The sequence below is a fragment of the Salmo salar genome, chromosome 28 (assembly GCF_965601325.2).
Source record: "Salmo salar chromosome 28, fSalSal1, whole genome shotgun sequence".
In the NCBI taxonomy this organism is placed as follows: Eukaryota; Metazoa; Chordata; class Actinopteri; order Salmoniformes; family Salmonidae; genus Salmo; species Salmo salar.
In genome coordinates, this window is record NC_138318.1 from 9917979 (window position 1) to 9941651 (window position 23673).

The 23673-nt window shown below is 40.9% G+C and overlaps 1 protein-coding gene across 1 annotated transcript in view; it reads right to left on the reverse strand.

Moving 5' to 3' along the window:
• Positions 1 to 23673, reverse strand: part of pcdh15b (protocadherin-related 15b) — a 204932-nt gene that overhangs the window by 105268 nt on the left and 75991 nt on the right. The window contains 3 exon segments of the mRNA XM_082970434.1: positions 7526 to 7696; positions 22500 to 22610; positions 22863 to 22982. Coding sequence (XP_082826560.1) covers positions 7526 to 7696; positions 22500 to 22610; positions 22863 to 22982 — 402 coding nt within the window.

A 23673-nucleotide genomic window follows, 5' to 3' on the forward strand; every position in this document is an offset into this window, starting at 1 on the left:
ACGCCGGCCTAGTCTCAGTCCCAGTAAATAAGCAGCTCATTTATAATTCAACTCTACTCAGAGAAACCAAGTGAAACTGCTAAAAGTGAAGATGTTAGCTGCCTGGATGCCTCTGCAATAAGGCTCCCGGATAATGTATGTGTGCCTGTGTGTGTGCGCGCCTGTGTGTCAGCATTAGCCGTACAAAGACCCCATTGGGGAATTGTGATCCCTGTGTGCCGTGAAGAAGTGTCGAGCAGCTGCTGTGAACACACACACAGGTAGGACCATATGCTCTGGGGGCTGGTTGGCAGGAAACTGCAATTTGTGACAAACATTGACGTCAAATCTGTGACGAGCTGGAGGAGTAGACGCTGTTTGTATGAAAAGTAATTACAGACATCTTGGTTTCTTTACCTGGTAGAGTATCGAGATAACAAGGAGGCAAGACATTCATAACAGCAAACGTAATAGAGCCACCTGGAATAAAGCATTGGATTTAAAAGTCAAGCTCTGCATCTCCAAATGGAACTAAAGCCTTCTCCTCCTATCCCTGTTACCCACTGTCCTTGATCATCATGCTTCACACAGCCCTATGAGTAGTCATTAAGTAGCGGTGAACATAGTCTCCTCTCTGCTCTGTACATCTCCTGCCCGGTTCATCATGGACCGCTGGTAACAGTCTGAGCATGGACCTTTGGCAATGATTTATCTCTGTGGGGCCCATTGTAATCTCAGCACCTGCAATTACAATGGCTCCAGTATGACTGCAGTAAATCTAATGACTCTGTGGGGCCCTCTCCTCGGTGGACAGACAAGCTATGATGATACGCCCTTAGTCAGCCCTTAGTCACTAGCAGTATGATAAGGAACTACCCCAGCTGGCAAATAACGTTCCCAGAACCATATGTTTCTTAGAACTTGGTGAGAGCTTTGTTGTACTTTGGTTGTTTTGCATACAACCGTCCCAAAACTGTCTGAGAATGGTGCAGGCTAGTTGCTTGGCTTTGAAACATTCTTAGAACATTTAAGGAACTTCACCAAAAAAAACTTTTGTTGGGTATTTCATTAGTTTAACAGAATGTTTCCTAAAAGTTCAAACCTTGGGAATGTTGTCAAATAGTTCAGAGAACGTTAAGAAACAACGTTCTCCTATTGGGAATTTCAGCACTTCAGCACAGGGCTGGGCAGTATACTGTATTTTACTGTACCGTTATTAATGCAAGGACCGGTTTGGGTTTTTACTTTACCTTCTATAACTGTATTTCAATGTCTGGTTTGTTAAATTTGATACGCTATTCTGCCGTGTGTAGCACATTTTTTATAGTTTACGCCGCTACTTGAGTCATCTCTCCTCTCTCTCTCTCTCCATGCCGCTTTCCACACAGACCTAGCACCGCTCCCTGTCACTCAAGGAGCGCAGTTGTTGTTGCTTGACCATGAGACCACCTGCAGTCAATCTGCATGGTCAATGCAGCACATACAACATGATGCTGATAAGCTTCTTAATATACACTGAGTGCACAAAACATTAGAAACACCATCCTAATATTGAGTTGCACCCCCCTTTGCCCTCAGAACAGCCTCAATTCATCGGGGTATGGACTCTACAAGGTGTCGAAAGTGTTCCACAGGGATGCTGGCCCATGTTGACTCCAATGCTTCCCACAGTTGTTTTAAGTTGGCTGGATGTCCTTTGGGTATTGAACCGTTCTTGATACACGCAGAAAACTGTTGAGTGTGAAAAACCCAGCAGCGTTGCAGTTCTTGACACATTCAAACTGATGCGCCTGGCAACTACTACCATACCCTGTTGAAAGGTACTTCAATATTTTGTCTTGACCATTCACCCTCTGAATGGCACAAATACACAATCCATGTCTCAGTTGTCTCAAGGCTTAAAAATCCTTCTTTAACCTGATTCATCTACACTGATTGAAGTGGATTTAACAGGTGACATCAATTAGGGTTCGTAGTTTTCATCTGGATTCACCTGGTCAGTCTATGTCATGGAAAGAGCAGGTGTTCCAAATGTTTTGATTACTTAGTGCAAATCCACAAGTGTTCTATAATTACACTATTAGTGTGTGTATCTTACTCTCTGCAAACAGTTAGTCTTTTCTTAGCAAAACCGCTAATGCTAATCGCTAGCTAGATAATAAATGCACTGAGCTAGCTAATACAGCTTGATACCAGTGATGGTGTAGGCCCAAATCAGCATGTTGTTTGTGCAACAGTTTCTTCTAAATCAAAGAGGAATAGGTGAAGCATGAATATGTTAGCTACATCAAGTAGCTAAGAGAGAAAACATTTAACGTAGCCAAAGATTATAGGATCCCCTAGGAAACCATGACCAACAGTTTGATTCCTACCCTGTCACAATAACTCCTCCCTGGCTTTTTCATTGGTTATCATGTCAAACCACACTGTATTCATAGTGCCCACTATTATAATCTAACTATATAATTAGAACATGATCCATTCGTTTTTTACACTGCTGCTACGCTGTTTTTCGTAGTCACTTTACCCCTACCTACATGTACAAATTACCTCGACTAACCTGTACCACTGCACATTGACTCGGTACCGGTACTCCCTGTATATAGCCTCGTTATTTTATTGTGTTACTTTTAATTATTTTTTACTTTCGTTTATTTGGTAAATATTTTTCTTAACTTTCTTGAACTGCACTGTTAGTTAAAGGCTTGTAAGTACGAATTTCATGGTAAGGTCTACACGTTTTTTTCGTCGCATGTGACAAATAAAGTTTTTGTGTTTATTCTTCAATCAAGTTGCATTTTGGTTGGAATTGAGTTGATTCAAGGCAAGGGATTATCATTTTGATGATGCGTGATACTTCATTTAGAAGCCTGTATTTAAAAAAAAGTATAACGTCTACTCTAGGTCTGTCTTTTTCTTTAAATGGGACTGCAGCAGGCAGAAAGTGATATGTGTCCGACTGACTATACACTAAGAAATGAGAGTCCCTCAATGGTTCTTTTGGAAGAGTTGTGGTTATTTGTGGAACTATACTGACCCAAAGAACCCCTGAGCCCTTCAAATGGTTCTTTACAGGTCAAAAATAGTTCCTATTTTAGTGATAATTAAAATGTAGGGGTGGTGGCTCATTAGAATATTTCGGGGTGTGGTTTGTTCACAGCTCTTTTTGTGCAACCGTGAGTGAGAGTGTCATTCCAGTTTATCTAATCTGTAATGTTGTGTTAAGTATTATGTTCTATATTACTATGGCCAGTGACAGTGTTTTGTAGAAGACTGGTGCATATGGCCTTGTGTCAATTGAGAAAGCTTGATTGAGTCAGTAGTTCTCAATTCAGTCAGGGACCCCCAGCCATTCCAGAGCTAGCACACCTAATTCAATTTATCTAAATAATTGTCTAAATCGTTTTAACAATATGGCTAATAAACCATTAAAAAAATGGTTCAATATAGCCCCACACTAAAGATGAATGGTTCTTTATAACAGGTTATTTGGCATGTAACCATAGCAGAACCCTTTTTTGGTCCTATATAGAACCTTAGGAAAGGGTTCTTTATAGCACCATGCAGGTTCCATTTAGAACCAGATGAGCATGGTTTTTTATAGAACCTTCAAAAAAAGGTTCCATATAGCACCAAAAAGGGTTATGCTAGGGTTACAAGCTAAATAACCAGTTATATAGAACACTTCGTAATAAAAATGTATATTTCATGATGCCAAATTAATGTGTTTACTTTGATCTGAACGACAACGTAACGACGACTCCTCGGCAGACCGCACAGAGTCCTCCGCTCCGTGGTCCATAATCAATGCTTGACTGAACGTTAGCTGGCCGTTTTAAAGGCTGAACTAAAGGAAGATTGGCTTTTGGAGGGATCGGTTGAAGCACGGGAAGATTTTGTTAGTGTAATTAACCGAGGATGGATTCTCTGGGGGGGGGTGTGATCTGTGATGGCGTAACGAACGAATAGCAGCCCTGTGCTCACTCCACTACTCCCACTCAACCACAGGAGGACGCGCCAAAAGACTGCTCTACTCTACTCTGATGAACCCAACCTTCCAATTAAACAGCTTCCAGGCTCCTTTATGATACATGGTGAACACTGACAAAGAACTTACATCAAAATACTCTGTACCTGGCATACTTTGACAGATTTGCATTTCAGCACCTGTGTTCAAAAATGGCTAATTACCCATGGTGAAGCACAGTTTATCAAAACAAATGACTTACATTTTAGATTTGAATTACTTGTCTGTTCACGTCTTTATTATTAGCTACATCTTATTCCAGCTTTACATTTCAGCCTTGGAATAAATGAGCCAGTGAATTAATATATTACATGCAGCCGACTTTCCTTTCCATTTTATACACACACAGTCACAAACAAAACAATTACGCTCCACTCAACACTGGGGTATAACACTTTCAAAGCCTCCTGTTGTAATTGTCAACAGACACCAGCAGTAGCTTACCCACTGTTCCCTCAGTGCTATTTCTAATCTGATTTCTCAGCTCTGATGGTATATTACACTCTACCAACACTAGCTACAGAGGATGTCCAGAGTGCTGCTGTGTATGGATGGGGAAGCAAAATGGTAGAATACACAGAGGACACAGCATTGGAGAGCCACTTGAGCCTTACTAGGGATGTTATTACTGCTCCGGAGAGGCTCACTAGCGCTCTGCTTTGGAGGGATATAAAAAGGCGGAGTGATCAGCTTGTCTTGAGGAAAGTACCTCCACTCCAGTGGAGGCTGGTGGGAGGAGTCATAGCAGGACGGGTCATTGTAATGGCTGGGATGGAATAAAAGGAACGGTATCAAATACATCAAACATACGGAAACCACATTGGACTCCGTTCCATTCATTCCATTACAATGAGCCGTCCGCCTATATAGCTCCTCCCAACCAGCCTTCACTCCTCCACTCTCCTATCCTCTATTTATGAGCATTCTCCCTGGGACAAGAGGGCCGGCCCATGGCTCCTGCTCCCCAGAATGTCTTACTGTGTCCTGGATCCTCGGCTGAGATACTGTCTTTCAAACTAAAGTGAGATGCTTGTGTGAAGCAGAAGTGTAACTTTGTGACAAACAGCTAAAGGAGTTTTTACAATCTGGCCTATCAGCCGTTTCGATATCTCTACCTCCTCCTCCTCTCCAATCACAAGCTTAGTTTTACTTGAGCGGTACTGAGCCGAAATAAATAAGTTGAAGCCTTATGTTTCGTCAAGCACCGACGGAGGAGACACGAGAGGCGCATTTAGGAGATAGCAGTTAAGCTCCCTGACACAATTGAGAGGAAGACAAGAGGAATATAACAGGACTTCATCATTACACGTGTGAATGTGAACTAGCCCCCTGAGTGATGGGATTGATGGGGATGGCATCCTTGGGAGGATGAGGTGGGGGTGTTTCGAAGACCTGATAAGAGGTTACGCTGGCATTGCCACTGCATACATCATCCGAATCAGGGCCCCTCACATAATGTCACCTCTCACAGCACTCGTAAAACATGTCCTTGAGTGCGTTCTAGCTGGCGTTAAGTCCAGCCCCCAGCCACTTAAAACAGTGGCGTAAACTTAAGGCTCCTGTTACCTTGTTCTGTCATTTGGCTGCAGAGTGTTGAAGGATCTCAATGTAAGCAAATTCTGTTTTCGTACACTGTAATTAAATAGTAAAAATATTTAGCTTCTATGTGGTTAATAGTGTGTGAATATAGATTGTGTTTTGGCTTGTCTCCCATATGAATCTTCTCTTTGTGCCAGACTGGGTTCAAGTGACTTCTGTTCCTTTTTTCCCTGTATTTATTTTTCATGTATGTATGTATGTATGTATGTATGTATGTATGTATGTATGTATGTATGTATGTATGTATGTATGTATGTATGTATGTATGTATGTGTGTATGTATGTATGTATGTATGTATGTGTGTGTGTGTATGTATGTATGTATGTATGTATGTATGTATGTATGTATGTATGCATGCATGCATGCATGCATGTATGTATGTATGTATGTATGTATGTATGTATGTATGTATGTATGTATGTATGCATGCATGTATGTATGTATGTATGTATGCGATGCACAATGCAGAGAACACTGGAAGAAGAATTATTATTTAATTACCATAGTGAGTTATTGTAATGTTTATGTGTCAATTAATCCCATAAGGGATGGGTTGCCAATTGATGTTTTGACACAAAAAATTAATTTCATTCATTCATTCAGGTGAGGCTCTTAGTGTACCACTGCCGTCTCAAGGTCATAGTTTGACCTGTAACTATCTTTCTTAGGATATTGCTTAATGTTTGGAAAAAATGACATTTTTTTACTTTTCTGCAAAAATGTTGCTTGATAGTATCAATAGAATGGACCAACAATAGCATTGGCCTGTATTGCAGTACTACTCAAGGTCTTTGTTTTTGTGCAGTCTGGGATTCAATCGCCGGGTGTATTCAAGTCATGAGTGATAATAACCAGACTTTTCTAGATTCATTTAAGGCAATTTAATGGGGTTGCCTGGAAAAAGCAATTGTCCTTGTTTCTGTGAGTATCCATTTTACATTTGGATTAGTAATACTTTAAAGGAATCACTGATTCTACTCAAGGTAAGAGAGCCCAAAGTGTAAAACTAATTACCTGTGAATTATCTGTCTTGTAATTATAGCATTTCCATGCTTCCATGACTCAGCCATTTACTTCTGGTAGACTTTGATCAAGAGAGACTGCCTACCTAGATCAGTGAACAACAAATCAATGGAACTGACAAGGAGATATGTTGATAATCATTCTACATGAGAAAACACGTGTCACGCTGTTTGGAGTTGAAATCTAATCTAGTCGAAAATACTTCCATGCACAGTACCCCTGACAAGTCAACATCTTTCCTCCAATCATAAGAAGTGTCTGTCATCTGTTTAGAACGATACAATGCATTCACAATAGCAAACCACTACTGCTATTGCGAACGACTAATCTAACGCTGGGTTGGGGAAGTTCTGTTGGATGGGGGTCAGAGGAGAAATGTTTGTCTTGTTCAGGTCCTGTCACTTGTTTCTTTGTCCATGTGTACCTGTCTTACCAATAACAATCCAAAAAAATGGGATCACGAAAAAAACGAAAACAATAGCACACCAATGGTCGCTAATGTTCATAGTCATTCTCATCATTTCAACTTGCACCATCATGATGATTATCCATGAACAACACATGAAATATATCACTGCCCATAAATGTAGCATAAATCGAATAGCCCTGCGTATTCAAAGCCCTAATCTTGGAAATTAGCTTAAAAACAGAGGAAATCACACTGAGCCTCGTGTTTAATATTAATATGAGCGCACCCATGCTGCTGACATAAATGGCTCCTGAGGCTGACATGCAAACAGAGGCCCAGAGAAGCCAAGCTGTCTCTCAGCTACCTCTCTCCCTAGCGCTGAGAGGAGTGAGCTGCCTCTCAAGCAGCCCTGTTTGAATAGAGGGACATGTCAAATGTCTACTCAGCAGGGGTTCTAGAGCTGGGGCTGGTCTGCAGTAACACTTACTGGGTCAGTGAGCTCCAGGATGTGGGCCCGGTAGGTGAGGGGGCTGCAGTCACGCGTGTTGTCGACCAGGGAGCAGGGCAGGAACATAGGTCCCAGGTCATCCCCATCCAACACGTCTACAGTCAGGGTGGTGGTGGCGGTGCGTCGTTCGTTGGGGTACGGGGCGCGGTCCTACAGAGGGAGATTATTATTTACAAAATTGTATTTATCCTTTATTTAACCACATTGAGATTGACATCCATTTTCCAAGCCCTGGTCCAGAAAGCCGCATACATATAGTTTCACATGAAACACAACCAGGAGTGTAGTGCCGCTGGAACGCAGAGGAGCGGCTCACTTTTTTCAATTTGAGAATGCACGGAGCGGGTAAAACTATTTCTGGAAAATGTATTTGGATACATTTGAAATAAATTATATTTATTTACCAATAAAATTCCATGAAAAACAATAGGTTGACAAACCAAATAAATATGTACAGCAGCCGAGAGGTAGGTAAATAAAGATTTCTTCCCTGTCTTCTTTCTGGCAGTGGCGAGAATGATGAAGAACTATAGGCGTGTATGCACTGCGGAGGCTTGACCACTTTGGCCAATCAGAACGTTGAATAAAAATCTAAGTTCACTATGTGTCTGCCTTGATGTTCATAAAACTCCACGGACCCCCTCTAGCGAAGTGGAACCCAGAACGATATGTGCCCACTTAGTTATGGCAACATTGTTCCGCCGAGGACACTGCCTGGGATATTTAGCCTACACTGGCTATTTGTTGAGACACAGGGCCTGTTTTAGCTTGGTATGTCGGGGTGAGCAATTGGAAATGTGAATTGGGGGAAGTTGGAAGTAATAATGCATTTAGGTTATAGTTTATTGAGATGCATAAATACACCACATCAAAAACTTGATTTTATGGCTGTTTTAAAATTAATTTCCTACAATTCTATGCAGTAATTATTTATGTTCACTACTTGGTCAATTGACTTGATAGCATGTTTAATCTATGCAAATAAATGATATGAATTGATAGTTCACCTTTTATTCTGTAATAGGGTATATTGTATCCATGTGTCAAGCTAATCAAATCAAAGTATATTTATGATACAGCGTGTAAGCTACACAATACAATGAAATGCCTACTCGCAAATAAAGCTCTCCTAGCAATCTATATGTATTTATATTAGGCTATAGTCTACAAATGGCTATACCACAGTCTTAGGCCTATTAGGCTATCCTTCAGCACCACAAGTTGGTTCAACGTCTTTAACGTCATTCCGCGATCCTGGCGCTGTCCTTTCAGCACCACGAAGGGCGCTTCAATCGCTTGAAATGACATCTCATCCATACTGATCACTTATTATTATTACAAATAGAAGATTATCACTTCTCACACTGGTGCTTGTTTACTAAAGTTACATCAAACCTGTGAAATTGTTAGATTACTCGTTAGATATTACTGCATGGTCGAAACTAGAAGCACAAGCCTTTTGCTACACTCGCATTAACATCTGCTAACCATGTGTATGTGACAAATAAAATTTGATTTGAATCAATCTCTCGCAAGATCACATAATGATGAATTTGCATTTTGCATAACAGAGCAAAATATAATAGCATAGTAGGCCTATAACGTTACTGTCACACCAAAAACACCTCCTCATTGCTAATGAGATTTTAAGATGGTTAGCTGAAGCTGAAAGGTCAATTTTTCTTCCTCATGTGCCAAACTCAACAGAGGGTGCCACTAGGCAGAATATATGGTTTGATTGAAACAAAATACAAGAAAGGCTAAAAGTTTGACATTCAAGAAAATCTAAATATTCCCATGAAATTCCCATTATCATTCATGATTGACAGTGATGATGGCCTATTTTCAAATTAGGTAGCCTATACCCAACTTGATGTTTGAGGGTATTACAAATTCAAAAATGTATGGAGACAATATCTGTAGGCATAGGCAGACATTGCAATTGGAGGATGCATTTTATCCATATTTTATATTCTATAATTCTATAATTGACTGATCTAAAAGAATAGCACGATACCACTCGACACCACAGAACATAAAACTGCTATGAATGGAAGTTAAAACAGTGCAAAGTGCATCAGAGAACTTAGATTGCACACTTTTAAACCTGATCGTTTATAGTCAACAGCCCTCCTATCTGGGATGTAAAATCATCAATGAGAATAAAATGATCTTGTTTTAAGTCCTTTTGCGAAGTGTTCCTGGATGATTGGGCAGCAGTCCTAAAAGCACTCTTACCAAACTCTGTTCTTGTGTTCGGAACAGTTCTGTGATCTCAGACGGGAATGTCCATGACTCTGGAGGGTGAGTAAAGTGCTTAAATATATTGGCAGCTGCCCTAAAATTGACTTATAGACAAAAACATGTAGGCCTACTGTACCAATGAGCCTGTCGCCTTACAATTAAGGATGGTCATCCTGCTAACTGATATAAGGTACAGTGATGTGTAGGAGCTTTTGTGTTGGTTACAAATCTTAAAGCAGCTTTAGTAAAGTGTATCTAGTGTGTGTGTGCAGGTAAGACCCCAGGGCATTCGTGTACAGAATATCACCACAGTCCAACAAAGGCAAAGAGAGTTGCTGCAACAAGGTCTTTTCTAGCTTGAAAAGAAAAACAAGACTTGTTTCTAAAGAAAAATGGCAGCTTAAGTTTAGGCTTTTTTAGTGAGCTGTCGAACGTGGAGCTACCTGTTAGGGCTAGGGGGCAGTATTTACACGGCCGGATAAAAAACGTACCCAATTTAATCTGGTTATTACTACTGCCCAGAAACTAGAATATGCATATAATTATTGGCTTTGGATAGAAAACACCCTAAAGTTTCTAAAACTGTTTGAATGGTGTCTGTGAGTATAACAGAACTCATATGGCAGGCAAAAACCTGAGAAGATTCCTTACAGGAAGTGGCCTGTCTGACAAGTTCTTGTTCTTCTTGACTCTCTTTATTGAAAACTGAGGATCTTTGCTGTAACGTGACACTTCCTACGGCTCCCATAGGCTCTCAGAACCCGGGAAAAAGCTGAATGATGTAATTCCAGCCCCTGGCTGAAAAACATTAGCGCCTTTGGTAAGTGGTCTATCAGAGGACAATGAGACTGAGGCGCGTGCGCGAGGCGACCCCATGTTTTTATTTTCTCTCTCTTTGTACTAAAACACAGATTCCCGGTCGGAATATTATCGCTTTTTTACGAGAAAAATGGCATAAAAATTGATTTTAAACAGCGGTTGACATGCTTCGAAGTACGGTAATGGAATATTTAGAATTTTCTTGTCACGAAACGCGTCGGGCGTGTCACCCTTCTTTACCCTTTCGGATAGTGTCTTGAACGCACGAACAAAACGCCGCTATTTGGATATAACTCTGGATTATTTTGAACCAAACCAACATTTGTTATTGAAGTAGAAGTCCTGGGAGTGCATTCTGACGAAGAACAGCACAGGTAATAACATTTTTCTTATAGTAAATCTGACTTTGGTGAGGGCTAAACTTGGTGGGTGTCTAAATAGCTAGCCCTGTGATGCCGGGCTATCTACTTAGAATATTGCAAAATGTGCTTTCACCGAAAAGCTATTTTAAAATCGGACATAGCGAGTGCATAGAGGAGTTCTGTATCTATAATTCTTATAATAATTGTTATGTTTTTTGTGAACGTTTATCGTGAGTAATTTAGTAAATTCACCGGAAGTTTGCGGGGGGTATGCTAGTTCTGAATGTCACATGCTAATGTAAAAAGCTGGTTTTTTTTATATAAATATGAACTTGATTGAACAAAACATGCATGTATTGTATAACATCATGTCCTAAGATTGTCATCTGATGAAGATCATCAAAGGTTAGTGCTGCATTTAGCTGTGGTTTGGGTTTATGTGACATTATATGCTAGCTTGAAAAATGGGTGTCTGATTATTTCTGTCTGGGTACTCTGCTGACATAATCTAATGTTTTGCTTTCGTAAAGCCTTTTTGAAATCGGACAGTGTGGTTAGATTAACGAGAGTCTTGTCTTTAAAATGGTGTAAAATAGTCATATGTTTGAGAAATTGAAGTAATAGCATTTCTAAGGTATTTGAATAACGCATCACGGGATTCCACTGGCTGTTACGTAGGTGGGACGAAATCGTCCCACTGGCCCTAGAGAAGTTAAAAAGACAGCGTTTCATCGATGTGAAACCCCAAGTATTTGTATGATGACGCCACCTCTATTGGCATGTTTTGCAAAGGGACTCTGAGGCAGAGTAGGGGATTGCTTTCTTGTTCTTGAGAATACCATTAGTTTGGTTTTCTGTGAATTTATGACCAATTTGAGCTGAAAGAGGTGATGTTGGACAACATTAAACGCTTTCTACAATTTGAGAAATGCCACATCTACTGTGGGAGCCGTGCTACAGATGATGGTGCCATTTGCATATAGATGACAGGGGTGGATATTATTAACTGAGAATTTAAAGCAGAGTAGGCAACTAGATTCAGCCGCAGTCCGATTTTTTGTCGGCGCGGATGGTTGGAGGGGCGGAACATAATTATAATAATTTGTACACTGCAAATTGACCACAACTAAGCCCAAAAAGAGATTGTATTTGAAAATAATAATTTCACATTGATACACATATCTATTATTTTATTTGTGGGAATACATGAGATCAGATTTCCTAAATTAAACACATTTTTAGCTGAATTCCTGGTGATTCCGGTTTTGGATGTTGCCGACCAATGATTTAAAGTATATTTTTGTCTGTTTACCTTTCTTCCGCAGCTGGGTTGTTCCACAAAATGAGTGCCTGTTGCATCCCTTTGATATTTTAAGTACAAATTGTGCATTTTAAAAGCCTGCTATATCAGATGAAGTGCCCTTTAATATAGACCACATGGAAAATTCTATAAATCAGATTTTTCATAGGAATAAAGTTCAACATTTTGACATGTTCCTCTGTGCGTCCTCTGTGACTTCTAAGAAGATTTGAACCCATTACCACAACATTTCTCCAAGTTTTTCACCATCATTGTAAAGACCAAGATAGTTATTTTGTTACTTTTGCAAAGTCCTTTCTGAAGATTATTATTTACTTCATGTGATTAGAGATTCCTTTTAAGGTCAACCCTGGTACCTGAGCTGAATTCCCGTTTTAATATGATGAACCCTTTTTTTAAAGAATACTTTATCGAAAGAAATTTTGAACATCTAATAGTCAAATCATAGTGTAAAAGCAGGTGAGCTGGTTCTACTCCTTTTAGCCTTTTCCTGGTGTTTTGTGGTGGAAAACTGAGCGGGTCGCCATAACACGTCAACAATGTTACCCATACTATAGCTAGACAGGCTAGAAATGTTTTCACAATACACAAGGGGATTGTCACAAGGGGATTTATGGCTTATATAAGATGAAAACGTCCACCCTGTTACGATCAACCCTGTTACTTTATTTGGCACTTAATAGGCATTTACTATAGTCATTTTTTTTTTACTTAATAACCTCCTGAGATGGGAAAACATGTTTTCTATTAAGTTGAACATGTGCTCTTTATGACTGAATGTTAAAATTAGGGGAAATAAATATAATCATAAAAATAAAATAATTGTATTGCTAGTGGCCAATCCTCAAAAAGGGTTTTAGTTTTTGAGATACCCCTACCCGAGGTAAAACAAAACCACAACCATGTTTTTTCACATCTCTAATATCTCCCATTCATGAAATGGATGGTTGTGTAAAAATATTTTACTGCAAAAGTGGTTAAATTGATAGTAGTCAGTTGTCTACACTGCATACACAAACAAACAGCAATAGGATATCGCAATGCATCTTGAAAATATAGACCTGTAAACACTGTGATAGAATAGGCAGAAATATCAACTACGAATATTTATGATGAACGTTATTGTTGTTGTAGCTATTGTAATCTAAATCGTCTCTGGGCTGGGACTGCGAAAACTGTCATTTATTTTCAATCAAAGGTACCTCTGTGGATTGGATGTTCAGCCTCTTGCAATTACGTTAGGGGGCCAAATCCATTATGGCGTCCAGAATCCAATATGGCTGCCACAATACCATTAAATGGTGTTTTAATCACCTGCACATGTTTTAGATCTTTCAGATTTGTGTACTGTACTTATGACCTGTACTATTTTAGTGTAATTCAACCATGGTTGGGAATCCAATAGGCCTGCCATAATTACACTCGAATAGCTTTGTCTGGATATAAAAAAGGAAGCAGACTTCTTGGCATGGCAACACCAAGTATTCCAAGTCACGAGCCTCTGAGGATCAATGAGGCAACTCGGGAGGCTCCAACAAAAGGAAAGAGAACCCTAGGCATCCTCTCCCTAGCTCTACAACTTGCTGTATACCAACTGTGGGTCAACTTGTGCTTCCAGGAATGGGCTCTTAAATCACTTTCAGTAATCTTATCATCTAGAAGTAAGCTTCGATTCATTGCTAGTCCAATAGATCCGACTGAATCGAACATGACCTTCCGCTGGCTCACTGCATTTATTATGCGCATTGGGATGTTCCGGTGCACTCCTATGCTGTTTGGGTTGAGCTGGCATATTTATTTTTTCCAAAAAGTTTGTCCACCCTCCTGGCCGTCTCCTTGGACTTTCCGTATATGTTGACTTGGTGATATTATGGATGCACCCACAGATGATGACAAGGGCATTAGGCAGGTGTTCACTACAATGAATCAACACAATCTGAAACTCATTGAAAAGAAATGCCATCAACTTAGTGGGGCTTCGCATCATAGGAATTGTGCCTGTCCAATGTCAATGCCATCTTGAATCTCCCAGTCTGCCCTGGAGCTGCCGTACATGTTGACTTGGTGACATTGGGATGCATCCACATAAGGCAGCCGTTTACCACACTGAACCATCACACCTCTCCAATGTCAATGCCCTCCTGAATCTCCCAGAACTATCCTCGATAGGCCCACTCCACCATCAGTCCCCCCTCTGGCAGTTAATAAAGACAGAGACACTATGCAACTGGACTGGCACATGTCAGGAGGCCATTCAACAGCCAAAATGCCATCTGGAAAGTGCTGGTGTGCATTGCCCTCATGTGCACCTATTTTGCTACCACCCAGGGCTGGCCAGCCCATGTGACACCTGAACTGGACTTGCATGTGAAGAATGAGCTCTCATGCTGTGGTGACTAATGCGTGGGAAACTGTTCAGTAATCCCAACATATATAAGGGCATAATGCCATCTATGGCAAACAAGAGGTCCTTTAGGATGGACAAACTTAAATAAAGATACTGTATATGATTGTGTATGGTGGCTGGGGATTGACTGTGAGATAGTGGTCTCTGCTTGATCCGTTCCACCACCTCTGCAACCCCTTTACTTTCCATCAAAGCCCAGGGATAATCTTCGAATGTATATGTGTGTGTGGAGCTGTGCTACGTCCCTCATAACCAACGCTTCATAGTCACAGTCTATGACCTACACTCTAAGTAACCTCTAGGTAACCTGATATCACGCTCAAAGGTTCTGTCCCTCTTCATTTTTATTTATTTAACTAGGCAAGTCAGTTAAGAACAAATTCTTATTTACAATGACGGCCTACCAGAAGGCAAAAGGACTCCTGCGGGGACGGGGACTGGGATTAAAAATAAAAAATAAAATAAAAATATAGGACAAAACACACATCACGACAAGAGCGACACCACAACACTACATAAAGAGAGACCTAAGACGACAACATAACACGGCAGCAACACATGAAAACACAGCATGGTAGCAACTAAGGTTGCACATGTTGGGAAATATTCAGAGGTGGAAACTTTCTGTGGGAATTAACGGGAATATATGGGAATTAACGGAAATATATGCAAATTAATATTAATACCATTGTAGATGTAGATGTTTTTTGCATTGGCTATATTTACCATATCATATGGAGACAGAAACCTTTTGCCTTATCATAAGTAGACATAATTGCAAATGATTAAGTCCTTCCAATAGAAAAAATGTAATTGTTACGAATTGAACTTTAATTAAATGAGTTGACTCTTCACATGGGATGTTTTCACTGAACAACAAAAGGGAATATTGAATGATCCCCAATGATCCATCGCATCTCCCAAAAATGTTTTCAACATACATCTGTAAAATGATGGTCTAGAAACTAAAGCTTTGGTTATCTTCCTCTCAGGCTTCCACGTCTTCTCTCTGGACCTCCTCAATGTCCACCTCTTGAACATCAGACTCTGAGGCCTCATCTTCACTGTCACTATCCAACCTTGTTGAGGATGGCTTGTTGTCAGGCTCAAAAAGCCTCACATTTGCCCGCATGGCCACCAATTGTTCAACCATTGTATTGGTCAGCTTGATCCGTGCTTCGGTGTGTGTGTGTGTGTGTTCCCAAGCAAGGACCAGTTGCACTCTGAGGAGGCTGATGTGGGTGGGATTTGGAGGATAACGGAGGCAACAGGGGAAAGAGCCTCAGACCCACAAAGTCCATTCCACCAGGTGGCTGATGAGATATGTTGGCACGACTGCCATATTGCATCTCCATCCCAAAGCCCTTGCTTGGAAGTGTACTTCGCCAGACTGCAAAGAGCATTTCCCTCATCCAGGCCAAGGTGGCGAGACACGGTAGTGATGACACCATAGGCCTTTCTGATCTCTGCACCAGATAGGATGCTCTTGCCAGCATACTTGGGGTCCAACATGTACGCTGTGTATGGACTTCAGGCAGAAGTCTTCACGCTTTTTGATGCATTTCAGAATTGCAGTTTCCTCTGCTTGGAACAACAGTGAAGTGGGCAGGGCAGTACTGATTTCTTCTCTTATATCTGCAAGCAGAGTCTGAACATCAGACAGGATGGCATTGTCTCCCTCAATCCGTGCAATGGCTACTGCTATAGGTTTCAGGAGTTTCAGGATGCTTACCACTTTCTCCCAAAATACATCATCCAGGAGGATCCTCTTGATGGGGCTGTCCATATCGGCAGCCCCATCAAGTGATATGGCCATTTCTTGGAGGCTCCTTCCCCTCCAGGAGACTGTCAAACATGATGACAACACCACCCCAACGGGTGTTGCTGGGGAGCTTCAATGTGGTGCTCTCGTTATATGCTATAACTTGATGACCCTTCACATACCTAACCATTTCCTTGGCTCTCTTGTAGTGTATCCATTGTTTTCAGTGCCATGATGTCCTTGAGGAGCAGATTCAATGCATGAGCAGCACAGCCAATGGGTGTGATGTGAGGGTAGGACTCCTCCACTTTAGACCAAGCGGCATTCATGTTCGCAGCATTGTCTGTCACCAGTGCAAATACCTTCTGTGGTCCAAGGTCATTGATGAGTGCCTTCAGCTCATCTGCAATGTAGAGACCGGTGTGTCTGTTGTCCCTTGTGTCTGTGCTCTTGTAAAATACTGGTTGAGAGGTGGCGGCGATGTGGTTAATTATTCCTTGCCCACGAACATTCGACCACCCATCAGAGAGGATTGTAATACAGTCTGCTTTCTCTATAATTTGCTTGACCTTCACTTGAACTCTGCTGAACTCTGCATCCAGCAATAGTAGATAAAGCATGTCTGGTTGGAGGGGTGTATGATGGGCGAAGGACATTCAGAAATCTCTTCCAATATACATTGCCTGTGAGCATCAGAGGTGAACCAGTTGTATACACAGCTCGAGCAAGACATTCATCAGCATTTAGCTGACTACATTCCTCCATTGAGTTAAAAAAAACTTTGATTCCAGGAGGACCATGAGCTGTTGCTATTGATAAGGTGTTAGAGTCATCATTTTCACCTCGAATAGAGGTAGAGAGACTTTGGTCAGAGGTTGCTTGTTGTGAGTGCTGAGGGAACTTTATGCACTCGGCCAGATGATTCTGCATCTTTGTTGCATTCTTCACATATGATTTGGCACAGTATTTGCAAATGTACACAGCTTTTCCTTCTACTTTAGCTGCAGTGAAATGTCTCCACACATCAGATAGTGCCCGTGGCATTTTCCTGTAAAGATTAGAAAAAGAGTAAAAAAAACAAATACAATTCCATGTACAGATAAATAGTTAAGCAGTTAGATTAAACAACTCCTTTGTAAGATACATTTTTTTAAATGAAACATGTATGGAAACAGGTGAATTAACACTCATTTAGCAGGCTCAAGCAAGCTAAAACCCACATGGTAGCAAAAACTAACTAGCAGAAATTGTTAACAAGTTAGCAATAATTTAAAAAAACACTTTCATGTAGGCTACTATTTACTAGTTAACAAAAAATCATGTATGTCATATAAAATATATTCACCCCACCCAGTATGGTAATCAAAACTTACCAGAAAGCATGTATTCCTTGGCTCGGACAGTGTAGTAGTGTGGGCTCAATAGCATCTCATTAGTGTGCAAGATCTTAAGAATCAGCTGTACATATGATGGAAGAATGCACTGCACATGTGATGGAAGAATGCTCTGTGCATGCAGAGGGTTGCAATTCCATTGAATTATGGATAATTTAACCAAAATATGCCACAAGACCTAGATTCGCCTTATGCGTATCCCACAAAAAAGGTTCACTGTTATAAGCTAACTTTTTTGAATGAATTTATGCAAAATTCCCAAAATTCCAGGGCTTAACGTCCCATGGAACATTTCTGGAAAATGTCCAGACATTTTCCGGAAGGTTTCCAACCCTTTGTAACCCTAGTAGCAACACAACATAACAACATGGTAGCAACACAACATGGTAGCAGCACAAAACATGGTACAAACATTATTGGGCATACTGTAGACAACAGCACAACGGGCAAGAAGGTAGAGACAACAATGCATCACACGAAGCAGCCACAACTGTCTGTAAGGGTGTCCATGATTGAGTCTTTGAATGAAGAGATGGAGACAAAACGGTCCAGTTTGAGCGTTTTTTTTTCTTCAGCTCGTTCCAGTCGCTCGCTGCAGCCAACTGAAAACAGGAGCGATCCAGGGATGTGTGTGCTTTGGGGACCTTTAACAGAATCTTACTGGCAGAACGGGTATTGTATGTGGAGGATGAGGGTTGCACTAGGTATCTCAGATAGGGGGGAGTGAGGCCTAAGAGGGTTTTATAAATAAGCATCAACCAGTGAGTGGGTCTTGCGACGGGTATACAGAGATGACCAGTTTACAGAAGAGCATAGAGTGCAGTGATCTGTCCTATAAGGAGCAAATCTGATGGCCGAATGGTAAAGAATATCTAGCCGTTCGAGAGCGTAATCACAGCCAACTACCCATAGTAAATATCGGCCAAATAAATCACTGACTCCCAAAGGAATATAAAGGAATATGCCACATTCAGGACTGTTTGCCACATTCAACATAAAAAAAACTCCAGCCACTGTCAATTAGGTGTTGGAAAGATTCTGTTTGGAGGGCAGGTCTGTTTGTGACATCAATCTCACACTCTCCTTCACAACCAGACAACTAACCATTCCACTACTGGAGTATCCCCTGCATCAATTAGGCTGAGATAGCTCCAGCCTGCATTTACGCTGGAATGTTAACATTCCAGTTAGTCAATGGTTCTCGTTGGCATGCAAACTGCATCCGCTGAGTGCCTCGACCCAACTGTTGTATAAATGGAAACCGTATACCCTGACAGTCAAACAGGAAGGATACTTACTGCCCTTGTCGATGCAGCATTCCCAGAATGACCAGTTAGCTGTGTAACCTGGTCAGGCCCCAGAACTAAAACCAATACTGGCTACTTTATCTCCTCACCCTGTTAGGACACACTCATGGCCTGGTCACCTCAAAGACTTTGAATCAACCTTGCACACTTGTTTCAGTAGGCTAAATAGGGATACGGTTAAAGCTGTACATATACGCTGCTAGAGTGGCTGACTGTTGTATAACAGGTTGCTTTCCTGTAACTTGGTTACACTACTGTGTGCTTGTGTCGTGAAAAACATGAACACACATTTAAAAGCTAGTTGGCTGCAGCTACTCAGAACAGAGGCATGGCAGTGCCACTCATAGTTATACCAAGAGCCGTATAAAACCCTTTTAACACTAGAACCGCTAAAGCAGTTATTTTTGACCACTCGTGATTTATTTATTAACTTTATTCACAAGCAGAACTGGAGTTCTAACCAGTTTTATGATGGTTTTTCCCGTTTCCCCTGACTTCTCCCGAGAGTAGGGCCTGCTCCCCTCCATCTGCCGATAGTTGATAATTACCTGGAAGCTGAACCTAAACTATACCGAAACGAATTTCACACATACAACAGCAGATTAAATAGTAAAGTATGAGGGGGGAGAATAGGGGAGAATGGGTGAGTTGATGAGAGAGGGGCAGCGAATGATGCATAATTACGTAATCACCAATTGTGAATGAAGAACAGGGCGGCCATTCTATTGTATTGACCCATTCTAATTATCATCTCAAAACAGTGTACCCTATATCAGTCCACTGAATCCAAGCAGTTTTATCAGTCTATTCTGGCCTAGTTGGAGTCGGCTACAAAGTAAGCGTGTGTGTAATTGTACATGCTGAATGGCTTTCAATATCTGGGAAAAGATCCCCATGGGGCAGCAGGTGAGAGAGTGTCAGAACGTGGTGACGAGTCTTGTGGAACCTTAGGTTGGCAAGGGGAGAAATGTCACCATGGAACATTTCTTCACTTTACTGTCATTGGTGAATTTTTTTTTTTAAAGTCTGGCCGGCAGCATGAACAAAATGAGACGGGAGCTCCCTCCCTCTGCACAAAATAAGGCACCTGCACCGCCATTGTACTCCACAACGGTGCTGAAGAATGATAAGACAACGGGACACAATAAAGAGAGAACCGGAGACTATTACGCACTACAACAAAACAAAGGTATGTCAAAGTGTGTCAAGCCAGTGAAAGTTCCGAAAATTGTGGCAACTGTTGGGACAAGGGACAACAGCTAAATGAAATCCAACTGACGCAAAAAAGCACCAGCTGACTGTAATTGACTATTTTTGACACTTATTACTTATATTCATTATAATGCCATACTTGTTTTTGTGCTGATATTCACTATTTACCAAGGCCATTCTAAAATGTTTAGCCTACTGATGTTTCCATCATTTGACCGTGCGTCTTGGTGCTTGGGATACTTTATTTGTATTTTGTTTTTATAAAAAGAAGCTGTTATCGTCTTCTAACACATATGCGTTCTGTTTCATAGTTGTAAGAAAAGCACTCCACAAATAAAACTGATTGAACACTTGAATTCTTGTGTGCCTATTAAACAAAATGTTTTTTACAGTAACAAACTCATGAAAATGCTATTGTGTTATTTAAAATAAAAATTTTTAAGTATTCTAATGTTACCCAAGGCCTTCATAAACACAACCAAACAATTATTTTGCGATATAATAAATTAAATGTATTATTTACACTGTTAGAATGTTTTAGTCAAAGGCCCAGCAGCTCTAGTGTTAAAGACAAAATAACACAATACAAAATAAACCAGGGCAATTTATATGCAGGCAAAGGTGTTTGAGTGTAATTATGTTGGCCATATTGGATTCATAATCAAATGTATTTACACCGACACAGTCTTTCATCATTTGGTTCTTTGAGTCATTATGTTTCCACCAGTGGAGGCTGCTGAGGGGAGGCTGGCTCATAATAATGGCTGAAACGGGGGAAATGGAATGGCATCAAGCACATGGAAACCATGTGTTTGATGTATTTGATTCCATTCCACTGATTCCACTGAATCAGTGGAATGGTATCAAATACATCAAACACATGGTTTCCATGTGCTTGATGCCATTCCATTTTCCCCGTTCCGGCCATTAGCATGAGCCCATCCTTCCCAATTAAGGTGCCACCAACCTCCTGTGGTTTCCACATAGAACCTTCACCCTTCAGGAACCCTCTTTCCTTAGTGTGTATGTATTTTTGTCAGGCAGGATCATATAGCACTGAATGAGAGCACATTTGACTTGTAAAGTTGTCTATTAACCAGCTACCAAAAAGTAAAGCTTACATTTATCATAAATATTCATAATTGGCATTTCCGCCGAAACTATCTCAGTGTTTACAGGTCTATATTTCCCAGATATCCTTACGCTGTTTGTTTGTGTATGTAGTGTAGACAACTGACTACTGGCATTCCACATTTTAGTAATGTCAGAGCTTGCAATATTAGGTTACATGAGATTGCGCAACCCATCCACCCTCTAGCCAGACATTATGCTGCACTTTTCAAGTTTAGGGGGGGTGTCACAATATCTATCAATTTAACCACTTTTGCAGTAAAATATTTTCACACAACCATCCATTTCATAAATGGGATACATTAGAGAGGAGAAAAAAAACATGCTTGTGTTTTGTCCTACCTCGGGTAGGAGTATCTAAAAAGCACGTAGGCCTTGCCACTCACCTAAAAAGGCACCTAATTGGTGGAACAACGCGATTCTACCTTAAGTGCAACATCCTTTCTGTATTTTCCAAAAGATTCAAGTTTTCAAAAACATTCTGCATTGCATTCATTTCAGTCTGGAAAGCACTTGCATTGAAAATATATGCCACATCGGTTCAAGCATCTGTTCATTCAAATGTTCCAGTATCAAAAGACATTGTAAAACATTTTGGTAAAATTCTGGCAATGAATACCTTGACTGAGGCATAATTGAATGGATAATTCTGTACTCTCTTTACCATTCTTGCCTTGGACATCTAGTATGTCCTCCTTTTCAAAAGAACATGCAACAATCATTTAACGCACACAGAAAAATATGATTTTGCATTTACAAAGTGGTATGAAGTTTCACTTCAAGTTTTTCTTAGTGCTGCAGCCTACCCTATTAAAAAAGACACATCGTACAGTCCTGTACCCATGTGCAGTACGCTCCAGTGTTTGGTTTGTCCATCGCTTACCCTAGACATACAGGCCCTGGCCAAAAGTAGTGTACGATACAGGGAATAGGGTGCCATTCCAGACACGACCACAGACTTTGATGACTCTGTCTTGCATGGCTGTCTACTTACATTAGCCTGGATGATGACCAGGTAGCGGGTGATCTCCTCGTAGTTGAGCCTCTCCCTCAGGACCATCGAGCCAGAAAGGGTGAGAGGGATGTCAAACGTCCTGTTGGCCATCTGCGACACGAAGAGATACAGTACCCTGGGTTAAGAGTGCACTCCACTCAGAAAAGCTCCCCCTTGGTGTAGAGATTGCCTCAACAGGACATTTGTGGCCTTGTGACCCCTACCTAGTGATATGAGTAATACGGTAATAATTGAATATCTCTAGCAATCTTTTTAGGCTGTGCAGTGTGATTGCCATCAGTCGTGGGTTTAAAGAGAATCAGATTGGATGGGTCAGTCAGTAAGTACTGAGATGTAACATACCGGGTCAGTTGGGTTGTACTGGATGATGTACTCGATCTGTCCGTTTGGGCCGTCATCAATGTCCAGAGCTCCATTATTCCCAGTGAAGCCGGAGAAGATGGTGGTGCCAACTGGGGTCAACTGTAAGACGACATTATTACATCGTTATGACAATACTAACGACCCAAACTATCAAAAGAAGTCTCCGCACACTTGAATCAGATGTAAGTGTCAGTTTTCCTGTGCTAAGCATTCGGTCGACAACAACCTTCATCAATACACTAACGATCCAGCCATTCTGAGTGAAACATACAGTAAGGGCTAAACCAACGTTAGGGCTGGGAATTGCCAGGGACCTTACTGTACTATATTATCACGAGACTTAGGTGCCCATTCTATATGTTTTGTGATTCGATACCGCAATTTTATTGCGATTTGACATTCCTGACATATTTCTCGCTATACGTCTGCTGCGAGAGACAAGAGAGAGCATGAGAAAATTTGTTTTGATCATTCATGGAAACAAAAGTGCTGAAAACAATATTGGATCACTATTTAAAAAGAAGGTGGAAAACAAGCTATAGGATGAAAAATACTGCCGTTTTGGTGCAGGTACAGTCGACAATAGCGCTAGCTAACGCTACCTAGCAACAACAAAAAAGTAGCTATATAATATCGTCAAAAATAACATTGCGATATGCAACTGTATCACATTTTTCCTGCGTCACTAACCAACATGCTGTTGATTTGTTTACAGACGAGCATATTGCGGTGAAAACAGGATTAGTTAGCTTTGAAGTGACTGGTTGCGCAACAACATAATCCCTGTTGG